The sequence below is a fragment of the Cyanistes caeruleus genome, chromosome 7, assembly GCF_971803275.1.
Source record: "Cyanistes caeruleus chromosome 7, bCyaCae1.hap1.1, whole genome shotgun sequence".
NCBI classification, from domain to species: Eukaryota; Metazoa; Chordata; class Aves; order Passeriformes; family Paridae; genus Cyanistes; species Cyanistes caeruleus.
Window position 1 is genome coordinate 7,405,797 of NC_141707.1, and position 13,911 is coordinate 7,419,707.

The 13,911-nt window shown below is 46.2% G+C and overlaps 1 protein-coding gene across 4 annotated transcripts in view; it reads left to right on the forward strand.

Annotated features, from left to right (window-relative positions):
* The window catches only part of ERBB4 (erb-b2 receptor tyrosine kinase 4), a 553,845-nt gene that overhangs the window by 216,755 nt on the left and 323,179 nt on the right, over nucleotides 1-13,911 (forward strand). For all 4 annotated transcript variants that reach the window (XM_086896321.1, XM_086896319.1, XM_086896323.1 and 1 more), the window contains exon 2: nucleotides 705-856. In XM_086896321.1, coding sequence (XP_086752447.1) covers nucleotides 705-856 — 152 coding nt within the window. The remainder of the gene's footprint in view (nucleotides 1-704; nucleotides 857-13,911) is intronic.

Consider the following 13,911-nt stretch of genomic DNA (forward strand, 5'->3'; position numbering starts at 1 on the left):
GGTCGTCCTTTGAAAACTGTATTAAGATGGTATTTCCTGACATACCTTCGCTGTGCATTCAGCCTGGGGACTTGTGGAAAGACATTGTGTTTTTTGCTGGTTTTGTCCTATTTAATTTTATAAAGCCGGGAAGAGCTGGGGTCTTAAGGAAAGTGATAAGGAAAACAATGTTGGGTTTAAGTCTTCTGCTCAGGTTGCTCTTGGCTTGTCCAAAATACTATTGAGAATATTGAAAATGTTGGATTATGCAGGTCACCTTGGATGCACAGGTCTCTGCAGCCTTGTGTCCTTCAGCCTGTGATGGGAGTGCCTCTGCCCAGTGTCTGATTCTGTCACTGGTAGAACTGGTAGGGGTTTGCTGAGACCTGGGTTTGACCCTTTGGCTGCTGAGGTCAACCTGCTTGGCCTTTTTCCTGCATTTCTGCCTTTTCAAACTTTCTGCATTTGGTGGTGAATATGTACTTCAGCCCATTTGGTGAGAGGTGTTTAAATTGCTGAGATGACCGCAGGCTGTATTTTTACTTTCCTGTCTCTTCTGCTGGTATTCAAGCGTGACTTGAGTGACCAAGTCCTTTGAATCATCACAGATTTTTGTTGCAGCTCCCTGTATCACTGTGTACAGACTGTATTTCTTTATGTGCTCCAGTGCTCCTCTTCCACACTGGCCTGACTGATTGTGCTGTGGGGTGTTTTTTTTTTTGCAGTGTGTGCCGGCACCGAGAACAAGCTGAGCTCCCTCTCTGACCTGGAGCAGCAGTACCGGGCCCTGCGCAAGTACTATGAGAACTGTGAGGTAGTGATGGGCAACCTGGAGATCACCAGCATCGAGCACAACAGAGACCTCTCCTTCCTGAGGGTAAGCAGGCTGCTCTTCTCCTTCCCTCTGCTTCTGCCTTTGGGGGAGCAGCGACGGGTGCTGGGCTGGAAAAGACCAGGCATCTCTCTCACCAGCTCCACTGTGGTGGAAGAGGATGATAAAATGCCAGGGATGAGCACAGAGCAAGAGCAATGTCATTGCTGTGACAGGTGCTGTGAGTGTGAGTCATTTAGATTGATCCAGGGAGAAATGGGGGAGAAAGCTGTGACACTGGAAGGTGACACCTGGCAGGTCTGTCACTTGTGCTGCCAGCAGGTACAGGGCGGGTTAGGAGGGGTTGGGAAGATCAGAGAATCATGCAGATAAGCATTGGAGGACTGGAGAAGCTAATCCTAATAAAATGCTAGGTATGGACAGATTTTTAGACTAAGCAAGGGAAGAGCTCTGGGCAATGTTGGTGCAGCATTTAAGAAAAAGAAAAAAAAGTGATTGCTGTGATGAACATTCTTCGGGTATGAGACTGGAGCTATGAGCCTAACAATCTCCAGCATCCAGGGGAAGTCTGTGATAGATGAAAGCTGTACTGCTTTTGGGAAGCCTGGGTTGTGCATTCCCTCAGTCCTCTTTACATCAAATTTTGCATTTGTGAAGGAACATTTCAGTGTGGTTTGCAGATAGCCTATTGCCATGTTGGCAAGCACAAAAGAGAGAGGTGGACATCGAGTTCAAGGAACTTAAGTCCATTGTTATATGGCATTTCACATTCTTTATATTTAAAGAAATATCCCACTAAAGGAGTGATCCAGGTGGGCATCTGAAGATGCTGCAGATGATGTGGCTGTAATATGGAAGGCAGGTCTGAGGGCCAGGGTAGAACAGGCAGCCTGTGCCGGTGTGACTGTGCTCTGTGCTGTGATTGCACTCTCCATGACACAGATAAGTGTTTACACTGCTCATATTGCCCGCCTGTACCTCTTAAAAATGCTGAAGTCATGTTCCAGGATGTGTGTCTGTGTGTAAGGGGCACGTTCACGTGGCAGGAGCGGTGGAGTTGAAATCCGGCAGCAGGAAGAGGCAGTGGGAGGCAGCCCCAGCTGGCTGGGTTACACTCACTCATTCCATTTGCTGTGTCTCAGGTGAGCTGAGTGCTCAATTTCAGCCTGTAAAACTGTGAACTTTCCATCACAGTTTCTAGCAAAGGCAAAGCCAAGTCTCCAGCAGCGTGTTTAGCTTTGCTTCACATTGAATTTGTTGGGGATTTCACAGCCTTGCCACTCCCTACATTGGCATATATTTTCTCAAAGTGAACACCATGCTGCTGAAGGATCTGTGAGCAAAATTCAGCTACCAGACATGTCTGGAGTGAAGTTTGGGGTGCTAATTGCACTCAGACTAACAGATTGCCTGTTAATTTGAGTGACGAATGCCTCGGAAGTAAACGCTATCCGTACATTTCACAGTTGTGACAGGTGGGGAAAACACATTTGCTTTTGCTCTGAAATAGATCCAGCCCCGCTGCAGCTGGAGCAGTGCTCCCCCATGTGTGGGACAGGTGGCAGATCCTCCTTCTGGGAGGTCAGGATCCTTTCTCTGACTGAGCCAGCTCTGCAGCTTCAGATGCCTCCTGAAACCCCTGACTTGGGCCATGGTGCGTGGCTCAAATTCATCGCAGAACTCGAATTCGCGTCCTTCCGCTTCAGCTTTCCTTCCTCCTTTTGCTGCCTGCTGGGAGGCAGGGAAAGCAAATTACTTGGAAATTAGGAATTAGCGTTCCTCTCAGAGGGCTGCCATGAGCAGTGTAAAATATTGGTGGAAAGAAGGCAGTAAAATCATCAAATGGCAGCAAGAAGGAAAGGCCCTGTTGAGTAAATGAAGGCGGTTTGGTCACCTGTGCTTTTTGGTGACAGCTACTATTGCTTTTTTTTATTAGCTTTATTACTTCTCTTACCTGCATCTGCTCCCTCACAGATGTCTCAGCAAAAAAGCAGAACTTGAAACAAAACTCAGCAAACTGGAAGGCCTAGTTAGTATGATAAATTGTAGTCATTAAAGTAGAAAACCAAACAGAAGAGAACATGTTCTCGGTGAGGCAAATAAATAAATAAATGTTGGCACATTTACGCCGATAATTCGACGTTCATTAGTCAGGCAGTATTACTCCTTTTATCATATTAAAAATGGTTTTAATGGCCAAATGAAGGTGGCAGATGGGACATAACTAAGAGAAGGGCTGTTTGTCTCTCTCAGACTTGAATATGGTGAACTTGCCGTGCAACGTCATGCTCCTTCAGCCTGCTCCAGGGTTTCAGGCTCTGTTTCAGTAATTGCCCTCTTCTTCCACCAAAAAAGCTTCAGATGGAGGCTGGTGCAGCCCTGGGTTGTCTGTGTCCCCATCTGAGGATGACCATGGCTCTGTGGGCACACCTGCCCTCTCTGTAGTGCTCAGCTCATGCTCCAGGACAGAGGGAAGACCCGGTAAGCCATAGGCATGCTGTGCCTTTTCATCATGCAGTAATAAACAAATAGCATAAATGAATTGAAGTGAAAAAAAACCCATAATTTTATTTACCCTGCAGAGGAACGTTAAAAATCAGCATCCCATCTCTCATATTTATTTAGACATTTATTCCCTAAGTAGATTTGCTTTATGTCTATGAGTTAGCTCTCTGGATATCTGCTGATGAAGACTAAAAGGGGCTGGCTGTCACCTGAATGAAGTGCTCAGCCACTTAAACTTCCAGGCCTGCAGTTCATGAGGAGCTTGATTTCTGGAAGAAGAGATTGCACATGCCAGTTGTTTCTTTTCCTGCTGTTCATATGTGTGAGCAGAGCAGGAGTACATATTGTCTGTGTTATTTTATATTTTATTTTGGTTCCTGGTTGTGTTATAGTCTTGGTATTGCTTTCCTGTGAGCAACTGCAATATGAATTTGTGTTCTGCATGTGCTGCCCTCCAGCTCTGCCAGCTCTGTTCCTGCTGCTTGGTGCTTCCCTGTGCCGTGACCACAATGGAATTGTGGCAGGGGAAAGGAGCACTTAATAGCAGGAAAAAATTGTGTCTAAGCCTGAGTGTTGGGTAAGGAAAGGTATTTCTGACATCTGTGGGCTGGTAGCTGGCTTGCTTTGTCCTTCTGAGGCTCACCCTATGCACAGAAAATGTCCAAGGGGTTATTGAGTTTTTGAAGTCCTAGCTCTGCCAGCCTTGGCAGTGAAAGGAGGCTGAGGTTAATGCAGCCCGTGGCTGCTGCAGTCCCACCTCCCTGTGCAGCCAAGGCAGGCTCTCCACTGGGTTAGCTGCTGCCAAGAGGCTGATTGAGCAGGACAAATAGCTGGGTGGAAGACAGTCCCTTGGAGCTCCCTCAGTCCCTGTCATGTGTGCAGGCTCACCCAGCAGTGATGGGGTGAGGGCTCAGGCCCCATCTCCCCCTGCTTCCCAAGGCAGCAGCATGCCTCACCTAATTGCACAGGCCAGGCTTTTGCACTAGGATTTGCTCCATGAAACCAGATAAGCTGCTAGAGCTGGTGCGTGTCTTGAGTCTCATCCAGGAGAGAGCTGAGATTTACTTCCCTGCCTTGGACTTTAGAAAAAAAAAAAAAAAAGCCTTGAGAAAAGCTCAGATTGTTCACTGGTTCATATTGCAAACAACTGTTTGAAGAACAGAAGGGGGAACCTATTTTAGTTTTGCTTGGCAGAGCTGACAGTTCCTATTGTGGGCTGTACTTTTTTCTTAATAACATCTCCATATTCAATTTTCAAAATAAAATACACAATTAGTGTATCACATAACAATCTTCTGCAAGTACTTCTGTTAAACACATTTGGTAAATGAGAGTTATCTTTGACTAATCCCCTGGCTTTTAGAAATTCACAGTCAGTAAATTGTCTTCTCATGCCTGGATTTTATTTAACCAATTCAGATTATTTATTTTTACAGACATGATCAAAGTTCTTTGCTGTTCCCTGCCATAACTCTCCCAAGTGATTATGAAAGTCATTTTTAACCACAATCAACAGTCTTCAAAAATTACCTACCACTGCTTTATGGGTTCTTTTTTCATTTACCTCAGCAGCACTTGTGTAGCCCCTCCAGCCATGCTTGCAGGGCAGCTGTCTGACATTTAACAGGGTGGATGTTTCATGGGTATGAAATGTTCATGTTACATTTATTGCAGAGATGTAGGGTCCCATCTTCTCTCTGTCAGCACGCATGGCCCCGTGCTTGGTGAGAAACACTGCCAGCCCCACCTTAGCCCCTTCCTTACAGTCACATTTAGACTCTATGGCAGGTGGGATTTGGCCATTTGGACTTTATATTCTTTGTCATTGGTTGTGTTTAATTTTTGGGGGAAGTTTTGGTGAAACAGACCCTAGAAAGCCAGGGGAAGAGTTGGGTTGCAAAGCATGCTGCCTGCCCCCATGGTATTTGGAGCTGCTGCTTGTTAAGAAAACAGAAGTGGGGGGTGGGATTTGAACACTTTTTGGTCTTTTACAGCAAAACAGGACTAAGCAGACCCTTTTGAAAGCTCTGGTGGCAGAGATGCTGGCACAGAGAGAGTCTGCATCTGGGCAGACGTGTCGGGGAAGGGTGTGCAGAGATGGGGGGACACTGCTTGGCAGAGCAGTGTGATGATGTGTGTGGCTCCTGAAGGCCTGGCAGCACAGCTCTGCCTCCCTTCTGCAGCAAAATGCTATCTGACTGCCCAGCTGACAGGCTTCAGTAAGGTCCCTGCTCTGCAGAAAGGGCTGTGGAGCCCTGTGCCTGTCAGCAGAAAGACAGGCTGTGGGGTAGCTGTGTCTCTGTGGAGGGGGATTTTCCCCAGAAGTGCTGGGAAAGCGTTGCAGTGTGGCCCTAACCCAGAGAGGAGATTTCCAGGAGAGGTTTGCTGGACAAGCCTGCCCCGTAGCATTTGTCATGCAGTGAGTTGCATCACTTGCACAGTTGCCAGTGGTGTTTTGTCCTTGGCTGGCAAGAGGCAAAGTGGCCTCCAGGTAATTACAGACATGGAAATTGAGTACATGTATTTATGTGTTTGTAATTGCCCTCCCAGGACCTTACCTATTAGAAACACAAACAGCAGAGGTGTGATGGTCAGAGCTGTGAGTGCCACACAAATCCAGGTGGAAAGAGGACGCCTCCAACTTGCTGTTGGACACAACTGCTGTGCTGGGTGGGTTACAAGAGAGCAGTTGCATGCCAGACCATGCTCCTGGCGTGGACAAAATGTTTCACACCGGCTGTGATCAGCTGCCAGCTGTGCTGGGTGAACCTGAGCTGAGTTTAAAGCGAGCTGCATCCCAGCCTCAGAGGGTGGAGTGGGAGCAAAGGCTAATTGCAGAAGGCATATGTGATACAGCTCTGCTCCAGGAGAACGGCTTCTTCTGCCATTTTCCACTGCTTGTGTAGAAATAACAGCTTACAGTAATCATAGCAGTTTAAACTCTTCCCAAAATGGCTAGGAAGCAAGGCACAGTGAGTAGCTGAATACCAGGCACTATTGTGGTAATTGGTGTTCCCATGGCCCTCCTCCCTTTATATTGACAGGTATCACACTCTACATAGTCCCAGAGATAAAGTCAACCAGCTCCATGCTGACCCCACCACTCCCAGAGCTCCCCAGCTGGTGGGGAAAAGTCATCCAGCACTTTTTAACTTAATGTCTTCAGAGCTGTCACATTATTTTTGTTCTTCTGTTGCTTACCCCCTGTGTTATACTGACAGATCACCTGCTTTCCTGTGCTGTCCCAGTCTCCATTACAGGTGTCTGTAATTCAGGTATGTCCCTGTAGCTCTGCAGGCTGGCCTTAGCAGCCCCTGTGCCTCTTTTGGATGCTCAAAATCCCCTCTTTAGCACTGCCTGTCATGGTTTCAACCAATTTTTTGTAGACACAGGACATGGTGATGCTGATTTTGTGCCAAAATCTCTGGTCTAAGCCTCAGGCTGCTCCTGCTGGATGTAACTTGGTAGCTCAGGTAGCCCACCTTCCTTCCTTCTCCCTAAAAGGCTGGGTCAATATACAATTAATCCTCAAGCTGAGTTTGCCAAGCTGTAACCAGATATATGCTCATTAGCATATATTACTTAGCAATTAATTTTGGTGGCTTGGTGTGAAAAGTACATTTGAAATTACCAGTTGTGTTTAGGAGGAGAGTTGGTGCTGTGGAAATGCAGGCTCCTGTTTTGGTGCAGCCATGGACTGTGGAGTGAAGATTTGTGTCTGTGCCTGCTGGGTGCTCTGAGGCTCCCCAGGAAGAATTTTTTGGGGGGAGGTTGTTAGGGAGGATGGCTGCAGATCTCCAGGATGGCCTGTGCCTAATGGGGATGGCACTGGCCTGCTCCTCACGTCCCACCTGCTGCAGAGCTGCCCTGCTGAGGGCTGCCAAAGCCACATCTCCGTGCCCATGTCCCCATGGTTGATTTGCTGTATAAAACTCGTGCCATCCCTCTCAGGGAGTGAGGAGCAGGTGCTGGCAGTCTGCTGTTTGCTGTGCATCCCCCATGAAGGGGCAGCTCAGAGCCTCCCCTGCCAGAAATCTTGGGGGCTTGGGGATGGATCCCACCACAGGGCTTGTTTGACCCCTTCTCTGGGTTGGCCAAGAGCTTCCCCAGCTCTCCCACAGCCTTTCTTTCCCCTTGTCTCCTTCAATATCCTTCAGCTGTATCACGTGCAGAGAGGAGAGGTCAAGATTTGAAGTCCAGGTTGATTAAAGAGTCTCTTTAAGTTGTCTTTCAGCATTTCCCATTCAGCTTCTATTGTACAGCAGGCATCCCATCCCCAGCTGCCTGGGAAGCCTGTCTGATTCATGTGCAAGGCAGTAGTAGCCAGTCTAGATCAGGAGAGAGATCAAAGAAGCCTGACTTAAATTATTCAGAGCAGCTCAAACCCACACACATGCTCGAGATCAGCAATATCCTTTTCACTCTCTCTCCCATTTTTGTGTTTGCAGTGAAGCTGCCCTTGGTTCAGAGCAGAGCAGAGCACTGGGGAGGTTGTGTAGGCCTGGGGGCTGCACCCACCTCCCTGTGGTGTGAGGTGGAAGTCTGTCCTTCCCTCTCTGCTCCCGTTGAACCTCAGCTTTTGGGTCTGGCAGGGGTGCCCAGGCAGGTGTGGGATGCACGGTATGGGAGTGCTCCTGCTCAGGACAGTGTGCTCCCACCACCTTGCTGGGAAATTTCCAGGTGCAAGAGGCTCCAGGACCAAAAATATGCCCAGGACATAAGGATCACTGCTGCAGGTGGAGTGTTTCCCAGTTTTGCAGAGGTACATGCTGGGTGGGTTCAGGCTGGCAGCAGTTCTGCCTTGAGTCATGTGTGGAGGGTGAAAATACAGACCAGGAGTCAAATATTTAACATGAACAAAAATAACTGGATTTGTGGCTCTTTCTAGGCTTGTTACTTTTTTAAAAATTAAATACAGACCATAGATTTTTTTTTTTTTTTTCCCCCCCACTGTTTAGTGCCTGATCAGAGTCTTCCTTCTGTCCATCCATGAAGGGGTCTGATGCCTGGGTGTCTGCAAAATACATGTGGCTAAGCCAGACCACAGAAGCTGCTGGGATGAGTACTGTAAAAATGTTGGTAATGCAGAGGAGGACATTATTAAAAATAAAACAGTGTTAATTAGGTGGTGTTTCTCTTGGAAGCTGATCTTCCCTCTAGGCCAGTGGAGCCAATTATACCCCCTCTTTCAACCACCTTGTGTTGTTAATGATCTTACTCTTGAAATGTAAACCTCTTCCCTACGAACAAATGCTGGCCTTACTGAAGCTTAAGAAAAACAAACAGCAGAATAAAGTTAAACCCACCAATGGAAATAAAAAAAAAAGCCCAAAACAACTGTGGTTGCAAACACTTTTAAATTATAAATGGACTTTTTAGGTAGTAAAGCAAATGAGCAGTTTTCTTTCAAGCACAGAAAGAAAGGTTATGTGGTGTAAGTGGTGAGAGTAATGAGATTTGAAGCATTAACCTCAACTAGAAGATGGTATAAACTCTATCATTTCACTCTGTTCACTGACAAGCTTTGCTCAGATGTCATTAAGGCTTACTTATTCTCCTCTTTGTCCACCCACCCTCTCAAATCCTTCAGTGGAACAGAGAGGGAAGTTGGGAGCACTGGAAAGGGATATAGCTCCATATGTAATTAATATGTAATACATATTAAATATGTAATTAAGTTATTGTAGCCTGTGCCAAGTGAAGTGTGTTATGTTTTCCTCTGAGTAACATTTCTCTGTTTTCCTCAGCATTTAGACAATACATTGCCAATTTTTTCCTCTAACCCTCCCTCCCTCCAATCCCAATTTACTATGGAATAAAATGAAATTAGACAAACCAACTGTGAGAGAGCTGAATAATCTTGTATTGTAATACACTGACTCAGAGTCCTGGATCAATGGGCTTGAATTACTGTTAAAATCCATATGAAAAGAAAAGCAAAGTCTTTTGCTGTAAGCTGTGTCAAGGGGTGGAGAAGCAGAGGCTTAGCCAACAGTTTTTGTGCTAAACTGGATCAATTTTAAAGGTTTCCTCTGTAGATGCCAGCCGCAGGGCTTTTATAGTTCAGAAATGTCAGCACAATCGTGCAGGTTGCAGAATTCAGCAACAACTCCCCCACCCCAAAGCTGGCCACTAATTACAAATTACAGCCCCACAGTCACACAGACCCTGTGTGGGTGCCCAGGAAGGCTGGGACAGAGGGAGAAGTTGGCCTTCCTGAGCATCCTCCACAAAAATAGCATGCCAGGGGAGAGTTTTCATGGATGTGTGCTAGTGAAAGCTGTGTGGGGCTGCCCTGAGGAGCTGGGGGACTGGAGCTGGCCAGGGTGTGATAGAGGATGTGTCTTTGTGGGACTGAGGGATTGAGGAGGGGTTTGCCCAACCCAACATCAGGCAGCAGGGATATCTCTGCTCACCTGGTTCTGAGTGCTGAGCCCTGCAGGGTATGGAACCAGCTGCCACTGACCTCTCAAGAGAGATGTGCCTGGGGTCATACATCATCATGGGAAGGTGGAATGGGAAAGGTTTGGTTGAAAAGTCGAGGGTCCAGTCCTAGTACAAGGCAGTGTTTCCACAGGGGAAGCACAACCAGTCTCATCCACTGGTACTCAGTGTTTGAACTTAACTCAAAGGGTAATAGAGTCTGCATGCTGTACTGAATGGCATGCAGTGTTTCTTTTCCCCCTTTGGTGGTCATTAGTCCTTCCAGAGAGAAAGAATGAAGTGCTTTGAGGTAACGTCTGAACATAATAAACCTGAAAATGTCAAAAGGCAAGGCAGAAATATCACGCTGATTTTGACAAACCCGCACTGTTTTGTGCAGGAAAAATAATACTGGTAGCTTAATGTTGCTCACTGGAGAGTGGTTATACCAAAAATACATTTTGTGAGAGAGTTTATGCTCGTGCTTTAAGAAAACAACCTTAATGAGCACAACGTGGAGCTGAAACCCTCAAAGTAAATGCTGTTCAGTCTGAATATGGTTAAAGAGAGATTCATAGCCAAGCTCAAGTGGTGGCCAGACCCTGATGCCACCACTTACTCTGATTTCTTATGTTTTGGGATGTTCACTTATTTCTGATCCTGATGTTTTGGGGTTGACTCAGATCTTAAAGTGCCAGGAAAACAAAATGTGCACAGTATTACAAACTGGTGTCTAATTCAGGATAACAACAGTGATGGTGGAAGCATCTGTACATTGCTGCCTCCAGAGAGGGGAGCTTGAGATGTGCAACAGGGTTGGCTTGAATTCTGTAAACCAAAAACAACCCCCTGGTGTAATGCATACCCCAGGAATAATAATGACAGCTCACCCTTAAAACTCTATTGAAGAGTGAAGCCTAAGAAAGCAAAATCCATTCTGAATATCAGGGAAGCACAGAAGATGATCAGGGAAAAAGAAAAGGCAGCTGCAAACCTGTGACCTCCCTGCATTTCTGTCCCATTTGTGTGAGATTCTCATGAGCACACGATACCTTACCTAAAACAGAGAAATGTATTAAAATGTATTAAAAACAGCCCTTGCCTGGATCCCTGTGGAAGGACACTGCTGGAAGGGACTCGATGAGCTTCGGTTCCAAATAATTGTGGGTGATGTGCAAGCAGGGGGAAATTGTGTGGAAATCTTTGCAGGTATTTGTGCTGTGTTATAACCACCACAGAGAGTGGAGACAGCTGCTCAGCTTCAACCCACAACGTTTTGCTGCTGCTGGTCGCAGTCCCAGCTCTCCAACTGGTGCTGGGCGTCCTCCTCTGCCTTTTTATTTTTGCTGAAAATGCTGACATTCAGAATTGAGGCCAGGTGAGGTCCATCAGTTTAGGAAGTGGGAGCTGACCCCCCTGTGCTGTCAATTATCTCTGGTGCCTGGCAGCGGCGTGGCCAGAGGTCACGGCAGCGGTGCCCGGTAATGACGGTAGGTGCTGGAACGCGCTCCCTTGTCAGCTCATCATTCCAGTGCCAAAGTGATAATTTGATCTCAGCAGAACAGCTGGTTTTAGACTACAGATTATCCACTATTTCATCTCCTCGCAGAGATTTGTTTCAGCTACAGATCAATTATGTCCCAAAACAACACTCGGTTCACTTGTATCGTGTGAAATGAAGATAAAATGGGTTCAGGCGTTAAGGATAGATCTTGTATTACAGACTCTCTGTCCCTGCACATAAATACCCATCACCAGGGAGTGAGCATTCATTCCTGGAGCTAGTTGTGTTCATTTCATTAGGAGGCAGTGAATTATTTTAGCTGAACAATGCATATGTTAGAATAAACTGTGCTTAAAAGGACATTTATTTCTGGCACTTCCTGTAAGTGTCCCTGGTTGGGGGACACCCTAATCACTCAAAGTGATCAAATGTACAGTCAAATACATCTCCTTAGAGCCTGTTGGGAAGTGCTGCATTTTGTGTGTGAGGAGATCAGTCCTTGCCAAGCAAGTGTTTTCACATAGTCTTTTGCTTGATGTTATTGGCCTTTTAAACACAAGTTTTTCAGTGAAATTGAGAACTTTTGCTTCATTTGCAGTGAAGACCCCTCACCTTGGAAATCAATCTGAAGCGTGCTCACCTGGTACACGCCTGGACTATGCTAAGAAACAGCAAAGTCCCAAAATCATGGAATAATGGCATAGCTAGAGGTATTCCTAGTAGGCAAGCCAGCATTTCCTTGGGCAGAGTAGGTCCAGCACATATAAATCTGTACCAACATGGTTATGTTGGCATCTTTCACTGCAGCCCTGTCATCCCCTGCTTGGGGATCGATTCAGCTCGTGCTGCTGGCTAGAGCTAGCTGCAAGTATTCACCAAGCAAATGCTGGTAAAAGGTTAAAATACTGCTTTTGCTTTGGCTTGGTGAGCCTGGTGTTTAACCAAAGGTTGTAGTATTTATTTAATAGAAGAGGTAATGAATTAGCATGCTTTTCCCCTGGTGGATAACAGGGATGCAGGTGTCACATGGTGGTTATTACTGGAAAGTTCCTCAGCGTGCTTCTGTGCCACTTGGGGGGAGTAAACTACCCACCCTATCTCTGTTTTCTGAAAAAGAGGATTTTTCAGGTAGCATTTGGAAGCTTTCTGCCTCTCTGTAGGCAGTGGTGGGAGAGGGGAGCACTGTTAGCAGGGTTATATGCCAGCCCCATGTTGGGAGGTATGGAGCAGCTGGCTCCCAAGAGAGCTCACAGCACTCAGTATTCCCAGGGCTCTTGTCCTCAGCTCGATCTAACAAGATGAATTTGAAAATATCAGCACTGAAAGGGAAGCATTTTGAATAAAGTAATCTGCACACACGTGCACAAACACGTTGGAGCCAGCCAAGCCTGCAGCCAGGAGCTATAAAAATCCTATTTATTTAAATGACTTTGAATAGAGTTCACCTACTCCCTGAGATTTCAGTTTAAAAAGAAATAATTTTGGTTGTGTTTCTGCACCTCAGCTCCTCCTGTAAAAGGTCACCTTTCTCCAAATGTGCCTTCAGATTGTGAGGCTTCGGCAATTTTTCTCTTTTAAAAAAGTTTCAGTTGTTGGTTAAAGCCCTTGCTGTACCCCAAGCGTTGGGTTGTTCCTTCTGGAAGGAAATGACACATCCTTTTACATCTCTTAAGGGCTGAAATCTTGCTAGATGAAGCAACTGGTAGTTTTACAATGTCTGCTGACTGAACCATCCCTGCAACTCTGAGAAGCCTAAACCCAACAGCTCCAGAAGCAATTTTCAATTTCTCTTTTTCTCACATGAAATTTTAATGCTCCATCATGGCATGAATTCATAGTGGATGCAAATGTTTATCAGATCTGCTGCAGACAGCATCCACGGGATGTTAATTTGCCAGAAGCATGAATCCCATTGTGTGTGGTTCTCAGAGACTTCTCAGAAGCAAAAGGAGCAGGCCTTCATCTTGGGTTCAGGAAAGCTCCCAGTGAAGGTTTCTCTTGTTTCCTTAAATAAACATCTCCAGCTCCATCCTCCAGAGGCATCTTGGAGTGCCCCTCTGGGGCTCTCATGAAGCAAAAAAGGACTCTTGTCTGATAGCACTCTTAAGAGGCAATGATCTTTCTTACCCCTCACTTAATTGGCAGGTAATTGGCCATCATCTGGCTCAATACAAGGCTTTGTTTTTATTTGTTTATTTTTTAATTGAGCTAAATGCCTCCTCTGCTTTCCCACTGCCTCTGATCTCTGCTGGAGATAACAAATCTTAGCAGCCTGGAACATCACACGTTTCCCCGATGGCTTTTGTCTCCCATATGCTCTGGTTCAGTTACAGTTTTGGCTGATCGCTGTGACAGCAAAACACCTTTTTTATTTAAGCTACAGCTTTCTAGAAATATGTCTTTGGGCTTAATCAACATAACCTTCAGCAGTTCTTTGAAACCCAGGATCTAAAAGCCATGAATGTCAGAAACACTTTATGGCTTGTGGGAGCCTTTAGTGCTTCTGACAGATAAAAGTGGAGGAGGAGGCCATCAAAAAATGCACCACATACAGGCTGGAATGGGATCTTGCTGGTGGCTGACAGTTGTGCCCCTGCATTGGAAAGGAAAGGCTACTGAAAAGAAAATGTGTGACTGAAAGACGCGACATACTCCGCAAGACATCCGC